Source organism: Prionailurus bengalensis, chromosome B1, assembly GCF_016509475.1.
Source record: "Prionailurus bengalensis isolate Pbe53 chromosome B1, Fcat_Pben_1.1_paternal_pri, whole genome shotgun sequence".
Taxonomy (NCBI): Eukaryota; Metazoa; Chordata; class Mammalia; order Carnivora; family Felidae; genus Prionailurus; species Prionailurus bengalensis.
In genome coordinates this window covers 36,249,598-36,272,501 of record NC_057344.1, presented here as the reverse complement: position 1 = coordinate 36,272,501, position 22,904 = coordinate 36,249,598, and the positions used below count along the sequence as shown (strand labels likewise).

At 50.1% G+C, this 22,904-nt stretch overlaps 1 protein-coding gene across 3 annotated transcripts in view; it reads right to left on the bottom strand.

The window, feature by feature from the left end:
• The window catches only part of GFRA2 (GDNF family receptor alpha 2), an 85,313-nt gene that overhangs the window by 43,199 nt on the left and 19,210 nt on the right, over window positions 1-22,904 (bottom strand). For all 3 annotated transcript variants that reach the window (XM_043562402.1, XM_043562414.1, XM_043562408.1), the window contains one exon: window positions 10,388-10,742. In XM_043562402.1, coding sequence (XP_043418337.1) covers window positions 10,388-10,742 — 355 coding nt within the window. The remainder of the gene's footprint in view (window positions 1-10,387; window positions 10,743-22,904) is intronic.

Genomic DNA, 22,904 nt, shown 5'->3' with positions numbered 1-22,904 from the left:
CTCACACAGCTGTCTAGGTGAGGCTCTGAACCTGCCCAAGCTCACACAACTGCCTAGGTGAGGATCTGAAGCTAGGACTGAGACTCCAGCTGCTTCATGCTGCCCTGTGAAGAATACATCTGAGGAGTCTTCTCTTGAGCATGTCACAGTGTTCAGAGAGCACCCGCCATGGGCCAGGTGGAAGAGAAGTCACACACCTGGGAGGACCCCTGCCAGACTAAAGCAGTACACCATGGGCAAGGCAGGCTGTGAGCAGCTATCCCAAAATTTCCCTACTGCTCCATAATGAAGAGTGAGTATCTTACGACTCCTTCATACATAGCCCAATGTCCTGGTTCTACTCTGCATAAGGCACCAACGGCGGTGTGATATGCTTACTCACCTTCGAGACCCTGGGATAATAGAATCACCTGTATGAGAGCTGTGAGTCTTCCACTAAGAACCTCCAAAAGGGCCCTGAGGCAGACAGCCAGCTCGAGGATACCAGGCTAGTGCTACTTAGGAAGAAGGGGAACTGCCTCATCCCTGTGGATACCACCCCGGGAGGACAAAGAACATGTCCTGGCTAACCATGGAAAAAGCCACATCCTGCCCCCTGAATGCCAGAGAGGAATGCCCATGCAGGTAGCCCCAGGGGCACCTCTCAAATACTCCTTGGTATTGTAGTGCATGCCTCCTGGCTGAAGAAGGCTGAAAAAGCAAGGTTCCTCAGGCAGCCTCAGGCCATCTTCTCCAGGAGGGTGGGTCATCTAGGTCATTCAGAAGACCATGGGGTTTAGAAAAAGTCTCTTCCCACATTTAAGGACCCTTTTGGCCATAACTAGAAAAGCTGAGTCAGTGGCAACCATATCATTGCCCCTCAGAGCCCAGGGAGGACATGGAAGGTGGGATGTTTGGAGTCCTGATCACATTGCAGTGTATGTGTCCACATCAAAGACCATCAGGCACATGGGGCCCACACCATACACTGTATCTTCAAGGCTGGGCAGCCTCAGGATCACAGACTGACCCTGGTCAAGGGTGTGGCTCTAGGACCTACAGGGTGTTATGGCAGAGTGCCTGAGAGTGCTCACGGTGGCAGTTACCCCCACCCTACACTTGTCAAAGCCATACCAGCATTGGGTTCCCCTTGGCCCTTTCTTCACTGAACAGGCAGATGAGCAACTCTCTATGCTGCACGCACTCCCTTTCCTTGAGGATCTTTCCCAGGAAGCTCTGACCAACCAACTGACAAACATTTCTATGGCTCTGATCAAGCTTCTGTAATCACCTCTTCACCCAAACTGCTGTGGAAGAAGTCACCAGTGCCTTCCACTTTCCCAAATCCAATGGTCAGCTGTGTGTCCTCATCTTTCTGGACTTCTCAACAGCATCTGGCACAGCCGTCCACTCCCTCTTTCTCAAAAACCTCCTTCTGACTCCTGGGACATCATAATAACACCACCAACCCCTTACCAGACACTTACAGGTGCCAGGCACATTCTCAGTGCCTCCGCCCAGGCCAGCCTCTCCCTGGGGGGCCCTGTCCATTGCCCTAGCCTTGAGTACCAGAAATATGCTAATGACCCTCAGAATTTATAACCCCAGTCAAGCTCCAGATAGGAATGTCTCCAAGGCATCTCAAAATTAACATGCCTAAAATGGAATTCCTGATTTATCTCCCATCCAAGCCTTCACCATCTCAGAAAATGGCACAGTCACACACCAAGCTGCTCAAGCCATAAGCCAGCAGGTTACCCTGAAATTCCTTCATCTCCTCACTCTGACATCAAGGTATATCATTTCTATCTACAAACATCACACATCAGCCCACTTATCTCTCTACACACAGACACCCCCTGGCCTGAGCTGCCATCACCTCTGGTCTGGTGATACTAGGATAACCACCTCCCAGGCTGCTTGAGACCATTCTTGCCCCCTCCCTTGGGTCTCCACACAGTAGCCAGAGTCATCTTTTCATATCCCAATTTAAATAATGTCACTAGCTGGATTCAAAGCTTCCTTTAATTGCACTCAGAAAAAAATCCAAATTCCTTGTTATAAAGCAAATATGTCATGGGGGTGTAATGTACAGCATGGGGAATATGGTCAATAATATTGTAGTAACTTTGTGTGGTGACACAGGATGACTACACTTACCATAATGAACACTGCATAACGTATGGAACTGTCAAATCATTATGTCACGTACCTGAAACTGATGTAATGTTGTATGTCAACTACATTTCAATCTACAACAAAACCCAAACTCCTTGCCGTGGCCTGCAAGGCCCTGTGTGACCTGGCACTGCCTGCCCCCTCCACTTTCTCCTGCTCTTCTCCCCCGGAGTCCCTTCTGCTCCAGCCATGCCAGCTTTCTTTCATTTCCCCAGCAATGCAAACCCCCCACTCCTCCAAACCTCTGCACATGCTATTTCTTCTGCGTGAAATGTTCTCCCCCATTTGTCTTACCTATGGCTTCTCGTTTGTCATGTCTCCGTTACATGTCGCCTCCTCAGATAAATTTGTCCTGGCCCCCTGTCCAAGTAGCTCTCCCCCCCTTCCCCATTATCCTCTATTTCTACATCCTGCTCATTTTGCAAATGTTAATTATATATTTATCCGTTTACTCCTATCTCCTCCATCAGACTATATAAGCTCCAGGGGTGCAGGGACCATCTCTATCATGTTCTCATGCCTAGCACAGTGCCTGACATACAATAAATATTTGTTAAATAAGTCAACAGAGTAGTAACATAAAAATACAACAAAACCAGAGACCTAACTAGGGAGACACACTGCTAAAGGAAAGTCATGTGATCGGTGCCACATGAAGTATACAGCAAAGTTCTAGAAAGCATCAGTAGAAGACATAGCTAGGAGATGGGGACCAAACAGGCTTTGAATGAAGGGTAAGTCTTCATGCTATAGACTGAATGTTCATGTCCCTCCAAACTGATATGTTCAAACCCTGATCCTCAGTGTGATGGTATCTGGAGGTAGAGTTTCCAAGAGGTAATTAGATCATGAGGGTAGAACCCCCATGATAGAATTTGTGCCTTTATATAAAAAGGAAGACACCAGATCTCTCTCTGCGTGCACATTCCAAGGAAGGCCACTTGAGGACATGACCCTCACCAAGAGCTCAACTATGCTGCTACCCTGATCTCAGACTTCCAGCCTCCAGAACTGTGAGAAGATGTTTGCTGTTTCAGCACCCCATCCCCTTCTATGGAATTTTGTTAGAGCAACCCTAAGATATTAAGTAGCAAGCCAGTAGACAGCTCATATCAATGAGTGGAAGTGGAAATAATCAAGGATCCTAGGGCACAACCAAGATGATGGCAGCTGAAAGTGTGCCCTGGTCCCATCTAAGCAAACACACACACAAGTGTAGGTAATGCCTATGGTAGGAACAGACCTTACTGGTTTATATTCTGATCCTCTCTGCATAGTGGCATCTCTCCCAGATGGGTCATTCCTCCTGCCAATCATCCAGTACTGGAGGGGTTCTTGTGCAGAACTCTGCAAGAGGGGACCTTAGCTAGACAAGGGGTGTACCACCACATCTCTGTGGGGCGTAAGCTCTATGCAGCCCAGATGCCCAGAGAGTTAGCCTGGATGGGAAAGGTTAAAGGCACTCTCTGCCCAGCCATGCTAATACCCCTGCAGCAGGCAAAGCCGGAAGATGTAAACTAGATGTCTAGGCAGCAGCTTCTCACTGTGTTTATTTTCCCAGAGCCTTAGTAAAATAATGTTCAAAATTCCAGCTTGGTCTCAATGTATCACAGGAAATTCCAAGAGGAGTCATTTGGGCAGGACCCTTGCTAAGGCCAGCAGCAGGAGCCTGCATGGGATCCCCAGTGTCTCTGGTAAGGTTAAAGATCCCAGGATGCTGCCACACGAAGCGTCTCCCTCCACTGGCAACCTTGCTGGTTAGGTTTGCTTCAGGAAAAGGATGATGTCTCTACCCCATGGCACTCCTGGGCACAGCTTTGCTCTGGAGGTAGACTGGGATTTGGGGTTCTGAGCTCTGCTCAAGACCGGGCAGACCCCTAAGCCAGGTTCATGTGTATGGCTGCTCTCACTGTTACCAAAGTGACCCAGGGGAGACCTGGTAGGTAGCAGAGCAGAACTGTGATGTCAAGAGAACCTGAGTGGAAATGCTATCATCTAGTTTATTGTGTGGCTCTATTCTCGCTGCAGAGGCAACAAACAGAGTGTTGACGCTAGACTATAAGCAAACTGAGGACAAGGACCTCCATCTACTTCAAGAACTCTCTGATCTGAGTACGAGACCTGGTCCACAGTGGATGATCAATAAATAGTTGTCAGATGAATAAAGCAATGGCCCTAAGACCTGCATTCCTCCTGCTCCAGGTGACCCACTGGGCCCAGGAACACTGGCTGGATTCCAGCAGGGCAGCCATTGTGCCCCTCCTGTGCCTGTAGCAGGTATTGCTAATCAATCATTCACAGTCCTCCAGGCAGCCAATCCAAGCTGACCATCTAGACAAGGCAGAGGTTCTTCAGTTTTGAGAGATGAAGGAACCCTTTAAGAATCTAATGAAAGCAACGCATTTCTCTCTGGAACATACACACAAAACTTTGTATATGATTTCAAGATATTCCAGACCCTCTCCTTTAAAAGAAGTGAAGGCTTAGAAGCCCCAGAGCCCATTCACCCCATGCAAATAATCACCTGCTGCTGTTTATGGAGAAAACTCGCTGAAAGCATCAGTCAACAGATTCCACAGAGTCCAAAGGAAGCTGAGGGACCACCCCAAGGAGCCAAGAATCAAATGCAAACCTGTCCATATACACTGCCTACATCCCCAGACATGCCCCAGTGAGGCAAGAGGCTGAGCTTGCTGAAGAGACTCCTCCCCGCTCCCTGTGGACAACCTTGACTGGGGGGGGGGGGGCGGGTAGGGACGGGGTCCCCAGCCCCTCTGCCTTCCTGGCAGTCCTCCTGGACAAGGACAGTGTCCACTGCACAGGGGGCCCAGGCAGCCAGGGCAGCCCCAGGCTGGAATCTATTTATACACATCCTCAGCACCCAGAGGTTAAATTACAGCCCAGGACATGGCACAGGGCCAGCACCAAGTTATTTATATCCTCTTGGCAGACCAAGAGGAACAGGGCATTTCAGAGGGCCTCTTCTAAACGAGGCCTGAAAGGGACACAGTTTACAGGACAACATAACCATCCTCCCCACAGCTTCCCAGGCACATACAGCACATACACACACACACACACACACACACACACACACACACACACACAATCCAGACTGTCCTTGCAATAAGTATAAGTGGAGAGTAGACATCAGAAGATTGTGTTTAAAAAAAAAAGTAGGTCATGGCCCATTGGGGGGCTAGGGTGAGAGAATTCAGCCAAATTCCATGGATTCATTCCAAGAGATTCTCTGGGCTTTCCAGACTCTGTATCAGAAGACTTTTAAAGGAAAAGCCTCTCCTGGACTTAAGTTTACAGCTCTAAAGGCTCATGGGATACAAACCAGACAAAAGCCAGAGACAGAGCATTCAAATTCAGGGCCAGTTGGAGCCAGGGAGCAGGAAGCTTCCACGCTGATCCTGGTCCAGAGAGTCAGGGGAGGATTCAGAAGTGCTTCCCATAAACCCTGGCCCCAGCACAGAGATGTCCTTGTTTAACCAAAGGCTTCTTCAAACCCCAACACCTTGTGTTTAGTGACATTTCATAAGACAGCACAGTGGAGTCTGTTAAATATCACACTGGGGATGTACAAGGCCTGCCCCTGGGTATGCCACAAAGCAGATCAACAGACTTGCTTTAATGCAGTGCCAGTTGAGGTGGGCTCTGGCAGAGCTGTCCCCCAGGAATCCTGGGCCAAGATTCACTCGGAGAGAAGCATAGCCAGGCCCCAACTCCCCCAGCAGGAAAGCGAAGGGGGCCAGGCAGGCTTGGCAAAGTGAGGACTGGGTGCTATAGCACTGGAGCACCAGGCATGTCCCAAGAGATGCCTGCCAGCAAGAGCCTCATTCTCCAAGAGTCAGCCCAAAGAAGCTTTCCCATGATCCCCATCAAAGCCAGTTTTGTCCATTAAAGTGACCAGGAAAGGAAGGCTTGGGGTCTCCGTTTCCTGATCCAAACGTCACAGCACTGAGCTCACCCATTTCACAGTAAAGATTTCCACCTGTGGTGCCTATCTTGGAGGGCAGAAACCTGGAAGGATCCAATGCTAGGCAAGAAAGGGAGGGTGCTTCTCCCTAGGCATATGGAGAACAAAGTCTGGGCTACCTCTTCTCTTCATGCCCCCCTCCAGCCACCCATCACCTCCTGGGCTCCTCCGTGACATGGGGAAAGGGTCCATGGGTCCGTAAGTCAGGCTTGCAAGAACATGGAAAAACATCAACTCCTCCCCTTCCAGGCCTGTCCCTAGGTCCTTCAAATCTGCCCTCCCATGCCTTCTACCCCAACAAGGGGTCTCTGTTTATTCTCTTGTGCCAAGAGCTCATCTTCCCAGAAATACACCTCAAGTGGAGGTACAGGAGGAGAAAGCTGCCCCCAAACCCAGACTCACAGACCTGGGAAGGGTCCTTGCAGACTGGTGAGCATCCCTATGTGATCAGTGAAGAAACCAAGGGCATGAGGAGTGAAATGGCCCACCCGGGACCACTCAGGAGACCAGGGGCAGGTCTGCCAGCTCTAGGGTGACCACGGTGACCACTTCCACCCACCACCTATCAATCTGTTTCGCCCCAGTGTACCTCAAGCCTCAGCTCTGAGTCACAGGCAAAGCTCCCCAGAGAACACCTGGCCAGGCTTTTATAACCCCCAGGCCCTGCCAGCCCCATCCTGGATGCAGATCCTCCTTCAGCCCTGTCCTACCACTTTCAGGACCACACTTTAAATCTGTTCAGGAATGGGAGCTGGGCAGGGAGGGTTAGAGGAATGCCCGGTTCTAGACCGAGAGCTCACCCTGTCACCTCATCCTGGAGCACCTAGAACTTCAACACTTGACCGAATTCAAACATCTAGAGACTGCACTGTTGGCGGGTCCTGCGATCGCTGTCTAAATTTATGTCCTGTTGCATTGGAGCCTCCTCCAGTTGGCTTAATGCCTCTCAGAGGCTGTCAGCCCTTAGCTCCAGGGACACCTCATTCCAGACTCTCTCAACCCTTAATCTCATTGAAACGCCCCTTCTGGTTCTACAATATGAGGTTTAATCCCCATCTCCCGTTTCTGGCTTCCCCCACCCCTGGAATAAGAAACAAAAAAACCCCTCCGGCTCTTTAAACAGACACAGATGTTCTAGAAGCCTGAAATTATCCTGCTCTCAACTCCCCCCCTCTCACTCAGGACCATGGACCTCCCACACCCCCACATTGAGGAACCACACACACTGTCCTCCCTTAACACAGGACTCATGAAGGGGATGCTGGTGCTCTTGTGGCCTCTCCTCATGGAGACGGCTGTCTGCTACCGCTCCTCATGGAGACGGCTGAGGCCGGCTCGTCCGCTGGCCTTGGTGCACCTGGCCCACAGGTGCGCACAGGCTCCTGTATGTTCCAGCCTGTCGTCACTGGACTTGGACTCAGGTTGGCCCTCTAGTTCCCTCCCAGGCCCAGCTCCTAATCCATCTGTCATTCCACATACACTATGTGTAACAGCCTGGTGGGTCATGTCAGCACTTAGAAGAAGGAGAGGATGTTATGTCCATTCAAGAACTACCACACTCCCTTCCAGTGTGCTCTGGAACTCGTGTGGGCCATCATGGTCCCACTTTATCCCAGCCACCACGAGGCACAGAGCTCCAGCTCAGTGACTGCTAGATTGCACACCTGAGGCACTGGCTCCCGACTTCCTTTGCAGGGCCCTGGGTTTCTGCCTCTAACCATCCTCTTGTTGTATGTGTGGTTTGTTTTAAATCACCTCAATCAGTGTCTGTAAGTGACAAGGCCTATTTTTTTTAAGTAAGCAAAAGAGAAAAGCCTACCATCTTCACAGCTTTCCCAAGCCCTGCAGCGAGCTCTTGGGATCAGGCCTGTCTCTGAACTCAGGCAGTGCTTGTTTTCCAAACCAAAACAGCACTTCCCCTTCATCGAACACGCTCCCCACCCCACCGGCACTCCCATGGTAGAAAGAGGCCTCTCTTCCCCCTGCAGCCTCTATCACGGGGTGTGTGTGTGTGTCTCTCTCTCTCCTGTGCGTGCATGTCCTCAACAAGAGGGTTTGCCTCCACTTCTGCCTCCTGCCATGCCTGAACCAACTACAGCTGGTTTCCACCCGTCACTCACTCACTCACACAGATTCACACACTCCCTCTCACACTCATGCACTCTCAAACTCACACACATCCATACGCTCCCCCCCCCCCACGTACACACTCTCACACTTCCTCACAGGCACACTCACACACTCTCTTGTACACACATGTACACACCATGAGGCACCATGTCTCAGTCACCCCCTCCCTCAGGAACCCCTCTCTCCTGGATTCTGGCCCACTTCCTCCTGGCTATCCTTCCACCCTCCAAGCCTCCCTGCCACAAGCCCCACTTCCTTTGCCCCTCTCTGAATAAATGGTATTTCCAGAAGAGTTCTGCCTCACTATCCATACCAAAGGCTTCTCTCATCACCTAAACACTGAGGATGCCCAAATCTGTAGGCCTCTCCAGCCTAGACTCCCTCTTGGGCTCCACCAATCCACCCTGCACCATTTCACTCACTGCTGGGGCTTTAATCACCAATGAGGTGCCCAGCAACTCCCAAACCCACTTCTCCACTCCAGTCTCTTTACTGAGCATGCCCCAGACATTGCCTGGGGCACGGCATGGTCCTCCAGGCACCTCAAATGCTACACACCCAAAACCCCCCCACACACTGAATGGCTCCTTCATCCCATAATTACTTAACTAGGAAACATAGTGGTCACCGTTCATTTAATCCATTCAAGAAATGTCTGTGGAGTGCTCACCATGTGCCAGGCTTTACGTGTAGGATGAGGTATGGAGTAAACAAAACAGAAATGACTTCTGCCTCCAGGGAACTTTCAACCAATCACCCAGTCCTGTCAAGTCTACTTACCAATCATATCTGAAATGATAACACTTCTGTTCATCCCTACAGCCACTATCTGAGTCCAGTCCAGGATGCTACACTGGAAAAAGCAGTGTGGATGGATGGATCCCAGCTCTGAAATGTATGAGCTGTGTGACCTTAGGCAAGCTACCTTCTATGTCTCTATTTCCTCTTTTGACAGATAAAGATGATAATAGTTATCTACCCGGTAGTTTTGTTGTGAGAATTAAATTAGACAAACCATATAATAAACCAGCATCCAGGACACAGTAAGCAATCTCTGAATATCTCTGCGCCACCATGGCCTCTATTTCTGCACCAGCCCTACCTGTGGCCTCCCCACCTCACAACCCACACTCCATGTGCACCCACCATCTGCAGTTCCCCATGAGGCCAGGTTCTCTCCTACCCTCCAGCCTTTTGCATATGCTTTTCCAGCTGACACATTCCCTGGCTTTCACCTTCTCATTTTTCAAGGTTTAGCTCAAGGCCCCCTCCTCTAGAGCTAAAGCAGATGTCCCTACCCCATGCTGCCTCATCTGAGAGCCACTGCACTGGGATCCCTGCTTTGTCTGTGTCCCCTTCTGGACAGGCTGCTCCTCAGAGAGCACAATGTTCACCTCTGCACACCCAGGTCTTAGAACTGAGCGCTGGGTGCAACAGGGACTCAACAAATGCTTAACAACAAACAGGGAAGACATAAGAACTATACAGAAGCAAATTTCAACTCACGGTAATGACAACCGAAAAAAACCTTGCTAATAATCAGGCTATGCTTATCAAAATGGAGTATACACCAGGCTCTGTGCTAAGCTTCCGACACACATCATGTCACCTAATCCTCACAATAACCAAATGTGGACATTTTTACTCCTGTTTACAGGTGAAGGAATGGCAGCGACTCGGGAAATTTTTACAACTTGCTCCAAGTCACACAGCTAGTAAGTAGAAAAGTCAAACCTGGGCAGTCAGACTCGAACCCACACCCTGCCCCAGCACCAGAATGGCTCTGCTCTCCGTGTGTAAGGAGCTGCCTCTGAGATTTAGGAGGGCCCCATCCTGCCCGCCACATGACCTCAATGGGACATGAGGTGGCGGTTTCCTTCAGGAGTGGGGCCGAATTCACTGAAGGTCCCTTCTCAGCCCAGCAGGCTCTAGGGTCTATGAAATTCTATGCTCGCTGGGTTGTTCACCGTGGATTCCCACAGCGCTAAGCACGAGTGAACACAGAGAAGGCAGACAAACCGTAAACGCGGGTCAGAACGAGCAAGCGGACGGCAGGTGTCTGCGCGCGCACGCCAGGGCCCGGGAGCGCGGAGCGGGGGCTGCGGGCGGGCATACCGGCACAGGTGGTCGGTGCGACACACGCCGCGGAGATCCAGGCAGTTGGGCTTCTCCTTGTCCTCGTAGGAGCAGCTGGGCAGGATGGTCTGCCGGCGGCGCTCGGCGCACGCCCGGTCTCGGCAGGAGCAGAAGAGCATGCGGTAGGTGTACTCGCCCGGCACGCGGTCGAAGAACTGGCGCAGGGCCTTGTGGCACTTGCGGCGGTTGCAGCGCTCCGCGGGAGAGATCTCGCGGTTGCAGATGGAGATGTAGGAGGAGCGCAGCTTCTTGCAGTTGTCGTTCAGGTTGCAGGCCTTGGCGGCATCCAGGCAGTGGTTGCTCTTGGCACTGGCCACCGGGTCTGCCCCTGTCCCTGGGGGTGAAGGAAAGGGAGGTCACGGGCCTGCAGGGGCACGGGAAGACCACCACCACAGGCCCACTGGGCACACCTCCCAGGGTTCAAGATGCCCTCTACCTCAGTTTCCTCCTCCGTGAAACGGGTCACCCAACAGGCAGTAAGGATTAAAATGGGGGAATACACAGCTTAGGATAGCACCTGGTGCACAGCCAGCCTTACCTGTGGCGAGTCAAGATGATGAGGAATGTTAATCCAGGCTCATTTAAAACTTACCACAACCCAAAAGGCAAGCAACTAGCGGGGAGTGGGTTGCTCAGTGGGTTAAGTGTCTGACTCTTGATTCCAGCACAGGTCATGATATCACGGTTTGTGAGATAAAGCCACGCAGCTCTTTGCTGACACTGTGGAGCCTGCTTGGGATTCTCTCTCTTCCTCTCTCTCCATCCCTCCCCAACTCGGGTGTGCCTGCTCTCTCGCTCTCTCTCTCTCTCTCTCTCAAAATAAAAAAATAAACATTTTTTTTTTTTAAGGCAAGCAACTAGGTAGGTGTTCATGCCCTGTTCACAAAAGTAGATAATGGGAAATAAAATGACTGGTTCACGATCACACAACTGAGTGGCAGTTGAGGCAAGATGGGCTCCCAGGCCCCTGAGCACCCTGCAATGACACACTTGAACAGGCTTCTGCTCTGGGTACTGCTGGCATTTAGGGAGGGACAATTCTCATCATGGGATCTTCAGCAGCCACCACTACCACCACCCTCACCCCCACCACAGGACCACTGAAAACTGTCCCTACACATTTCAAAATGCCACATGGCAGGGGTGCTACAGCAGCTAGTTAGCATGGAGAACACCTAAAAAGGAAGGTCCAGGTGGGAGCCCCAGAAGTAGAGGTAAGAGGCTGAAGTCCAGCCTCAGACTCTAATGGGGCTGGGCGCATAACCAACTAAAGGGCACATGTGCTAGATGTTGGGACTCGGCCGTTAGCACCACAGCTTTGAGCTCTGCCATTGGAGTGAGATGTCTTGGACACGAAGCAGGATTCCCACAATCTGTAAAGTTCCCTTTGTGCTGGCTCCCCCATCCCACAAGTCTCGGCTCTTCTAAGGACCACCTGACCCTCCACTGCCAGCTGACCCCACCCACAGTGCCTCTCGTCCATCCTGATGACAGACTGGAGGGAGGCAGGAATCCAGCCCATACATGCCCACCTGAGACATTCTGGGGAGAGCCAGATGGGAGGCCACCTAGCCCTACCTCTTGATTTTACAGCTAAGGAAACTGACGCAGTGAGTGGGCAAGGCCACCCAGCACACTGGTGGTAAATCAGAGCAGGAACCAGGGCATGCCAACACTGTGTACACCAGAAGAATCATCAGCTTAGGTTTTAGGATGGATGAGCCTTAGCCTTTTCACTCATTCTTCATCTAGCCAGTATTTCCTGAGCACCATCCACTTCATGCAAGGTCCTAGGAGGTGGTGGGAAGGACGCAAACTGAGGCAAGCTAACACCATGCCCCACACCCCACCTCCCGTGGCCAGCCCAGGTGTCTGAGCATTCCCAGCACCATTCCTGGTGTTCAGGTCTCTTGGTCATTAAAGATCTAGCAAACCCCACCTCTGCACAGCCCTCTCTTGGCTAGGTGCTGTGTCAGACAGAAACGTGTAAGAGGAGGCCCCATTCTCAAAGAGCTCACAAATCTAGCTAGGAAACCAAGAAGCAGTAGCATAGCAGTTAAGACTGGGTGTTATAGAACTGAGCCATCTGTATTCAACTCCTGGCCCTGCTACTTACTAGCTGTACAGCTTTGGACAAATGACTGAATCTTCCTTTGCCTCAGTTTCCCCATCTGCAAAATAGTACCTACCATATAGCACGGTTGTGAGTATGAATGAGATAGCTCATTTTTTCCTCTCTCCTGCATGATAATTTTGCTCTGTCTACTAGATCATCCCCATCAGCTACTATATCACCCATCTTTAAGGGAAAAAAGCCTCCTTGTGACCATATAGCCACCATTAAGGTAATCCTATTTTTCTGCTCTCCTTTAGAGCAAAAGCTCTCAAAGGAGTCATCCATACCAGCGATCTCTTTCTCCCCTTCTGGTCTCACCTGGACCCACTGCAGCCTAGCGTCTGCTTCCCCCTCTTGCCAGTGGTCAGGGATCCTGGGGCTTCCTCCTCCTCAGCCCATCTGGACACTAGACACAGCAGGTTACCCCATCAGGCCCTCTTTCCTCACAGTCTTGCCCTCTCCACTGGGCTTCCTGCTGCCACCCTGCATTCACCTTCACAACTATCCACCTTTTCCTCCAGGGCTCAGCCCCTCTTCTCTATGTGCACCCACTTCCCAGGGCACTCATGGCTTGTCCCCAGCCAACCCTCCCCGTGAGTACAAGATTCACACGTCCAGCTGCCTGTTTACTTGCCCACTCTACCTGAAAGGCTGACACTGCATCTCAACCTTAACAGGCCCCAAACCAAACCCACACATTCCCCCCAACGCTGCTCCCCCACCCCAGTTCCCCTCATCTGTATGAAAACAACTCACCCTCCCACTAGCTCAGGCTAAAATTCTAGGTACTCCCTTAACTCCTCTCTCATTCACACACCACGTCAGAAAAACCAACCAGTTCCACCTCCAGAATACATCCGGGATCCAACCACTTCTCACCGCCACCGCTGCTCCCAGTGTGGTCCAAGCCATCATCACCACATCCTGGCAAGAGCCTCCTTCCTAGGCTCCCTGCTCTATCCTCGCACCCACCCCACCCCCTGCCTCAAAACAATCCTCTCATCGCAGCTGGAGTGAACCTTCTAGAACATAAGGCAGAGAGATAATGCTCCTAGGCCTCAAAGCTTCCTATGGCTTCCCCTCATTCAGAGGCTTGGGCCTGGTCTTCAAGGCCCTATATCTGTGCTGTCCAATATGGTAGCCACTAGCCACATGTGGCCATTGAACCTGAAATGTGGCTAAGCCCAAAATGAGATGTCCACACCAGATTTTGAAAATACACTCCAGATTTTGAAGATTCACTAAGAAAAAAAATAATAAAGCATTTCATTAATAATTTTTTAGTTTAACTATATATTGAATCAATAATATTCTGAAAATATATTAAGCAAATGTATGGTTAAAATTAATTTTACTTGCTTCTTTTTACTTTTTTAATGTGGCTATTAGAACACTTAGAATTATATAGATGACTCATATTTCTGTTAGCCAGCACTGCTCTATGTGACCTCTCCTCCTCCTCCTGGTCACTTCCTCCATTCCAGCCACACTGGCCTCCTTGCTTTTCCTGGAATGTGCCCTGACCTCAGGGCCTTCACACTTTCTGCTTCCGCTTCCTGGAAAGCTCTCCTCCATGACCTTTCCTCACTTCTTTCAGGTCTCTGCTCAAATGTTACCTTATCTATGAATCCTTTCCGACCATATACGTAACAAGAAGTCACTCCCTTTACCCTTTCTCTGATCTCTTTTTCCCACAACTCATCACCATCTGCCAGAGTATACACTTCCTTAGTCATTTGTTTGTGTTACATATAAACTCCATTTGAAAGCAGGGGCTTTATTGGTTGTACTTACTGCCATATCCATACTTCCCAATGCCTAGTACATGGTAGGTGTTGAATGCAAATTTGACGAGTGAAAGAATAAATGTACTTAGAACAATATCTAATATGTAACAAGTACTTAGAAGTTGTTGGCTAATACTATTAAAGAAGCCAAACTGATGTGGAGCCAGCAATAGTGGTCAATACAAGGCCATGTCTAATCAAGTATCAATGTAAGGGCCCAGTCCAGAAGGACTCAGATGTGAAAGTCAGGAGACAATGGATGAAGACTGGGCCTCACCTCGACACCCTGCCAACAACAGCCCTAGAATGGCAGAAAAAGTTCCCTCTCTTCTTGTTGTGAAAGCAAAAGGGGGATTAAGGCCAAAAAGGAATCAAGGGTTGGTTTTCAACTCTTTACTAAAGGCCTACTAGGTGCAAGCACTTCCCCAGAGACCCAGCTGGAGACAGGGGAGTGGCCCGTGGCAGTGCTAAGCTGTGCATCAGGGAAGTCAGGGTGCTGTAGCAGCAGAGAGGAAAGCATCCTGCCCAGACCAGGGGTCACAGAAGCAGTGACATCTCGGCTGAACCTACAGGATGAGTCAGAGGAAGCAAAAAGAGTAGGAACGGGGTCTCAGGCCAAGGGAACAAAGAGCTGGGGCAAAAGCTGGGAGGACCTGACAGCAATTCAGGATGCCTGGACACAGACACCGAAAGTGAGGCCCAGGAGAGCACAGCGAGGGCTTGTCCCCGGTGGGGTACGGCCTCCCAAGCTGTCCCCTAAGCTGCAGCCAAACCAGCCTGCCCACATCGAGATCCAAGGACACACGTCCACACAAAGGCTATTCTGGGGGCACCACCTCTACACCAGCCAGGTTGTTCTTCTGTGTTTCTTGCACCTGTCAGTATGCTGGTGGGCAGAGGGGAAGAGCAAGCAAAGCAGCCTGGGGCGGAGGTGGAGGAGAGCAGAGAGTGAGGATGGAGGGGCCCCCAAAGAAGAGCAGGGCGACAACGCACGCGGAGCAGCAGCTAATTTAGGCCCGCGGCTGCTTTTAGGTTCCCCAGGTGCCCTGTTCCTGCTCCTCTCAGCATGTTCCTGAGCTAATGCCGCTGTAATTACAGCCTCAGTGCCTTCCATTTGTAGTCTGAATAGTGAAAGCTTGTGCTAGGGGGGTGGGAAATGTAAACCCCTGGGCCAAAACTTGGTAAATTTCCTAGAAAAAAAAAAAAAAACAATAAATGTGGCAACAGTAACAGCAATTGCCTAGTTACAGGGAAGATGCCCCTTCTGATCCTTCCTGAGCAGGTACCGGCCCTGTGGAGAACGGACCCAGAAGCTGGCCCAAGCACGGCTTTCCCTACCAGTGAGGAAATATGTGCCGGGGGAAGGCAAGCCCACCAGACAGCCCCTTCCCACATCCACTGTCTCTCCTTCACCACTAAGCGCCTCTCCCATGGGTTCAGAAGGCTTTGTTTTCTCTTCAGGAACCCCTACTGGGGGAGGAAGGAGAAATGCTGGATTGCAAACAACAGCCTCACCCAGTGTGGGCCTGAGCCCCTGAACTAAAATGTGCAAAGGGCAGGGAGGGAGGCCCCTGCTACCCCACCCCTCCGTCCCCCGCAGAGACCACACAGGAGCTGAGAAGGACCCAGGAACTAGAAGTTCATCGTAGGCCTGGGCCAGCCAGCTCTCCACACTCACTCTGCTCCTACCCACGCGGGTCCCCCCCGCCTGCTGAGAGGAGCCCAGCTGGGCCAAGGAGTAGATGAGAAACAGCTGCCTCAGGGTGTGTGAGTGGGGATTGAACCATGCCTGGTACTTTTCCAAAACCGCAGTAAACTCAGCCTCCCAGCTCCAGCCCCTGGGGACACGGCTTGGCTTTTTCACGCCCTTCACGCCCTTCCCTTCCTGTCCCTCCGTGACTGCAGGGCCAGGAAACAACTGCAGAAGGGTTCCCTCACCCCAGCGAAGCCTCACCCACCTCCCCTCTTCCCTCCTGGGGGGCTCCCCTGAGCCAAAGACCATGTGTCCCTGGATCGTCAAACTGGTATCTTTAAAATATCCGTGTGACACCATATGGAGATGGGCTCACCACACAGCAATCAAATTTCTCTTTCAAATCTCTTAATTCTCAAATGAAATCTTTAAATTTCTCAATTGACTCACTTTTTTAAATTTTTCAATACCTACCCGGATTTGTCCTAAATGATAACATCTATGTTAGTTCTGCATTTTTCTACTATGTGTTAAAATGTACTGCTATTAAAATAACAACACTGGGTGGCTCAGTTGGTTGAGCATCTGACTCTTGATTTGGGCTCAAGTCATGAGATTGAGCCCCACATCGGGCTTTGTGCTGACAGCATGGAGTCTGCTTGGGATTCTCTCCCTCTCCTTCTCTCCCTGCCCCACCCCCACTCACACACTCTCTCTTTCTCTAAAATAAAAATAGTTAATTAATTAATTAATTAAACAAAATAAAATCAAAGTATTTATTCTTATGCCCATCTCCCATTCCCTCAGCAGTGTGCCTGGTCAGTCTGGTTGGTCTGGTCAGTGGGAGGGAAGTAACTGATTTACAGTCAAGGTTCTTAAATTTCATTGCATTGGTTGAGTCACTTGAAGTGCCTGTTACACGCAAATGCACAGGCCCCATGCCTTTCTGTCAAGAGCTCTATGGCTGGTCCCTAAGAATCTGGATTTCACAAGCTGCCCTGTGACTCTGAGGCTGCCTTCCAAAGTTGCAGAACCACTGACTTGGAGCACAGGCTGAGTTGCCAATGCCCATTCCTCAAATATGCACACATCCCACCCAGCACACCATTTACCAAGCCCACCCTCAGCAGAAGGCAATTTGTAGAACATGCCTTCTTGGGCTTCACCCCCCCCCCCCCACTACCCAAACAAGAAGCTCATCAAGGTAGACTTTCTAACAACCAACAGGCCTCTCCCCATGGGAACAGAAATAAGATGCTCACCATTCTATACTTGCAGGCTAATGGGTCCTCGGGTGTTTCTGCTCCCTTTCTGGCCTTCCAGGAGTCTGCCAGCCTGGTTGCTTGCCCCTAACCCCTTTTCCAGCTGCAATGTCCAGCCCCAAGTCCACACTGAGCCCCTGGGCACCCACACAAGTATAAGACTCTGACAGCTGCAGGGAGTGAGAAAGCTCCCATCCCACCTCGTTTAGAAACAGGCTAAAAGGAGTCTACCCTGGCCCCATGCAAACACAGCATGTATACACACAGAAACACGCTCATATATACAGGGGTCACAGCCACACCGGCTGCCTGCATGCACAGCCCCCAATTTCCTATCAACTGCCAGTCAGTCACACAGCTGTCAGTCAACAAATATTTTCAGATACTGACCACATGCTCTAGAAATACAGCTGCGAACTGGAAAGACAGAGTCCCTTCTCTCCAGAGGCTTTCAGTCTAGTGAAAGACCAGTAATAAACATATAAATAGTAAGGTAATTTAAAGTGCTGATGGGGCACCTGGGTGGCTCAGTTGGTTGGGCATCCGACTTTGGCTCAAGTCATGATCTCACAGTTTGTGGGTTCAAGCCCCTCATCGGGCTCTGTGCTGACAGCTCAGAGCCTGGAGCTTGCTTCAGATTCTGTGTCTCCCTCTCTCTGTTCCTCCCCCACTTGCACTGTGTGTGTGTCTCTCTCTCACACAAATAAATAAACATTAAAAAAATTAAAAACAAAAATAAAGTGCTGATAAGTGCCATGAAGAAAATACATAAGGAAATTCAGAAGAAAATGACTGGGGTCTGGAAGGGGCTGTCCTAGGAGGTAACATCCAAGTTGAGACAGAATGATGGGCAGGAGTAAAATGTGCAAAAAATCCAAAGTAAGAGAATCCCAAGCAAAAGGAAAAGCAGGTGCAAAGGTCCTGAGACAAGCATGACCTTGGTGTGTTCATAGGCAAAAGGAACCATAAAGTGGCTGGAGCTTCCTTAATGAAGCAAAAGTAAAAGAAGAAGCCACGGGTGGTGGTCTAGGTAGAGTGGTAACTACAAAGATGTCAAAAACTGAGCCCATTTGGCAAATAACTTAGAAAACCAACAGGATGGGTCAGATGCTGAATAGGAAGAAAAAGAAATCCTGGAAAACTCTGAAGTTTTGGGCCGGAGCACCAGGTAGATGGTGGAATCACTTTGTGAAACAGGAAAGACCTAAAGGGGAGAAGGAGGGCAGAACTGAACACATAATTCTGTTTTCACTGAAGTTTGAGATGCCTACTAGATGTCCAAGTGGAGATACTGAAAAGGCAGAAGAATCAATGAGTCTGGATTGCAGAAGGTACATCTGAGCGAGAGGCATAAAACACCATGACTGACATGGAAGCTATTTAGTGTCATAAGACTAAATGAGGTTGCCTAGTTTGAGGGTGACAATAAAGAAGAGGAAAGGGGTCAGGACAAAGCCTTGGACATCATCATGTAGTGGACATTGTGAGGTGGTGGAAAGTCAGGAGACACTGGTGTCACGGAAGCCAAGACAAGAACTTCAAAGAAAAGGACAGTCAACTGAGTCCAAATAATTAGGGACATAAGGGTGAGCAGAGAGGCCATCAACAATGAGATGTCAACAAAACAAACTAAATAGGGATGGATGGAAGGCAGGAAAGGTGGGGAGCTAAGGGGAGCCCATCTTCCCTGTTGGGCTATAGCCATCTGCACCATCACCTCCACACCCCTCAGCCTTATGAGGCCATCCACACCCAGCCACCACTCAAGATTCCCTGACGGAGCGGTTCCCAGGGAATCCCAAGATTCCCAACACAGAGCACTCACTACATGTAAAGCACTGCTAAGAGAAATGAACCAAACCGGCAATGCTCCTGCCCTCCTGGAGCTTACATTCTAGTGGAAATGAAGAGATTATAATCAAGTAACAAATGGAAAATTACCCTTGGCCTGAGGCTCGCTCCACAGGCTTCACAGTGTCCCTGCTGGGGGCCAGGCTAGTGATTATGAGCAGGAACTCTGGCCCAACTGGGAGGCAGAGGACCTGGCAGGGCCATCAACTAGCAGAGCAAGCATGTGCAGACAGGTTATGTGACCTCTTTGAGCCTCATTTTCCTCACCTGCAAAATGAGAATAAAACACCCAGGCTGCCTACACACAGGACTATGCTAAAGATTAGACTGGATAATGTAGGTAAAAATGCCTCACACAGTTTCCGGTCCATGGCACATGCACCATAAATGCTTGTTTAAGAATGTGTTCCCCGGCTGGAAAGATCTTCCCCCACATCTCTGTTTTCACAGAAGTCCAACCCATGCACCTCTTGCCCCAGCCTCACACACGACACCCGAAACATAGAAGGGTCCCCAGTCACTCACTGGTGAGCAAGAGGCAGACTTCAGAGCGCCCTCTGCTCATCCAGAAGCCTAAGAGAGCAGCACCTCCAGGATCTTCCTCTCAGCTGGGAGCGGTGGCCAGGAGCCCCATACCATCTGCATGAATGCATCTGCATACCGTCAGCTTCCCCAAGAGATGACCTTGCACTCCCAGCATGCCTCGCCTGCCAGTCCTCTGTCCTCACTCAAGGCCCAGGGACCCAGTGGGACCGCAACCTTCATTCCCCCCACCGCTCAGGGTGCCTCCCCCCACCCCCCACCAAGTGGCAGTGCTAGTCCAGGCTCCCCACCTTATATCCTCAACCTTCTCTGGGACTCTCCCCTCACCTCCATCCCCACACAACACGCAGCTACCCCAGCATCCTCCAGGGTCAGCTGTATTTTTGGAAGCAGACCAACACACCAAAAGTCAATTTGATGAATGGCAAATTCACTGAAAATCGATTCCAAAAATCGATTGCTTTTTGAATATCATTTTATATTTTGTCAAATCTTAACTACTGTTGGTATGCTTTCTCCAATTCTTCAAAAGGAATATTAGGCTTAATTTTGTGTTTTAAGCAATTAAAAATTAAAATTTCATTATTTCACACTTTAAGGGACTTTTTCAGCTACTTTTGAGGGTTCTATGTCTTTTTAAATGTAGTTTGGGTGGGTTTGTTTGTTTGTTTAATTAGGATTTTTACCATGCTCACACCAGTTCCCACAACAGCATATCAGCTTTAATTTTGTATTTATAACAATTAAAAGCCAAAATTGAGGCATTTCATATTGATGTGATTCACCTGTACCTTCATCAGCATTTTTTATTTGTGGTGAATGAACGCAGGATTGGAAGCACCAACCATAAGCTAATTTTTTTTACTGATTATGAAATAAACTTTTCTCACCATAAGAAGTCCTTCTTCACAAATTCCAAAAAGCCACCTACAGTTGCTGTTTTTACCTTGCTACCTCACATCCTCTTTTCCATCCTCCCCAAATCAAGCTTCCAACCCACAGCCCCACTAAGGACACACCGGTCAAGGTCATTAGTGACCCCCATGCTGCCGAATGCCACGGTCATGTCTCTAAACATCTCTAACTTGACCTTTTGGCTACATTTAGCATGTCTTACCCCTTCCTCTCTCCTGAGACCCGTGCTTTTCTTGGCTCCCCCTGGTACCCTTCGCACTGGCCTTCATCTCAGCCTCCTCTGCTAGCTCTTCGTCCTCTGCATTGGAGAGCCCCCACCTACCTCCCCCACGGTCCACACACTCTCACTAGGTGACCTCATGGGTCCAGGGCTTTAAACACCATCTATATGCTAACGACTCTCAATCTATATGTCAACCCTAACCTCTCCTCAGAACTCCAGGCTTACATCCAACTGCCTACTTGGCATTTCCAGACAGAGGTCTAAAGGTCTGACTAGTATCTCCAGCCTACTGTGGCAGACAGAGAACTCTCCTCCCCCTCCCCCATCCTGATATAAGGCAGTCCCATTGTTGTTCAAGCCTAAATTACCACAGTTGTCCTTAGCTCTGTGCCACCACAGATCCCAGATCGTACACCCTACTGTCTTAGGACTCTGGCCAGTGCAACAGCCTCTAACTGCTCTCTTGCTCCCACCGCTGCCTATGCCCCTCCCTGCCCCATGATCCACTCTGTCACAGCGCAAGAGTAAGCTTTTCAAAAGCATAACTCGGGGCGCCTGGGTGGCTCAGTCGGTTAAGCGTCCGACTTCAGCTCAGGTCACTATCTCGCAGTCCATGAGTTCGAGCCCCGTGTCGGGCTCTGGGCTGATGTCTCAGAGCCTGGAGCCTGCTTCTGATTCTGTGTCTCCCTCTCTCTCTGCCCCTCCCCCGTTCATGCTCTGTCTCTCTCTGTCTCAAAAATAAATAAACGTTAAAAAAAATTTTTTAAAAAAAGCATAACTCATACTGAGGTTTCTCATCACTCTTAAAATGAAATCCACAGTCCTTAACTTGCCTTCAGCATCCCAGTGATCTGGCCCCTGCCTGCCTAGGTGACCAACCTCCCAAACCACCACCTCCACCTCACTTGCTGGGTCCCAGGCCCCACCCTCCCTCACAGTGTCCTGCCCTGGGGACCTTTCCCTAGATGCGCTCTCTGCCATTCCACAGACTTCCCATGGCTGGATCCTTCCAGGGAGTCAGATTTTGGCATTCCCAATCTGGATGACCCACCAGCCACCTCTGTCCTGTCCTCCTATTTAATCCTTGCATGCCATTCAGCACTATCTTTCTGTTGTTGCTGTTAATTTGTTTGTTGGCTTGTTTTCTGTTTTTCTCTGTCTCAGGCTAATCGAAATAAGCTCCATAAGAGCAACAGTCTCCCTTGCCTTGTTTGTTCACTGACATTTCCCCAGCACCTAGAACAGGGCACAGCACCCAAGGGATTTTCCTGGAGTCTAAAGAATGAATTCACATACACATTGCTTCTGCAGGAGGGGACGGAAGCATCCAGAAGATGACATAACCTCCATACTGTAGGAAGCCCCAAAATACACATACAGAGGTTTAGTCCACTAATTATTTTTGTTAATCACGTGAAGATAGCCTTCCCATCCTCTAATGTCCCTCTGTATTCACCCCTGCACCAGTGTTCTCAGGGCTTCCCTAGGAGGTAGAAAAGAGGGCTGAGGGCAGTGATTGTTCCCCTGACAGAAGGGCCACATCACCCCCTCCACTTTTTCATTCCCACTCAGGCACAACACACACACACACACACACACACACACACACACACCACCTCACACACACATACCACCCCACACATACATACACATACCAATTCATACACACATTCCACTCCACAAAGACATAACAGGCTCACAGTGCACATGCGCACACGCACACACACACACACCTCCCTCCACACACTCTGACCCCAGTCAGACCTGTTCCTTTCTTTCAACAGCCTAGGGGTTAAAGGAGTGCATCAACAGATATGGTTGGAAGAGGCATTCCCAGGGCAGTTACCCAAAACCTGCCTTCCACCAGGATAAATCAGGTGAGTATAGTTCATGGCTAAGCCAGGAGCGTGCTCAGGGGGTGGAGAGGGAGACAGAACCTTGCAGAGCCATCTGAGAGCCTCTGAAGAGCAGAGACCCGGCCCAGAACCACCCCACATCCCCACTGCTGGCAGCGCCTGGCTTATATACCCAAGGGGAAGCAAGTAGGTGCCCCTGGGAGATACTGTTTTAGAAGTACCAGAAAATGTCTTCACCCCAAAAACCTTG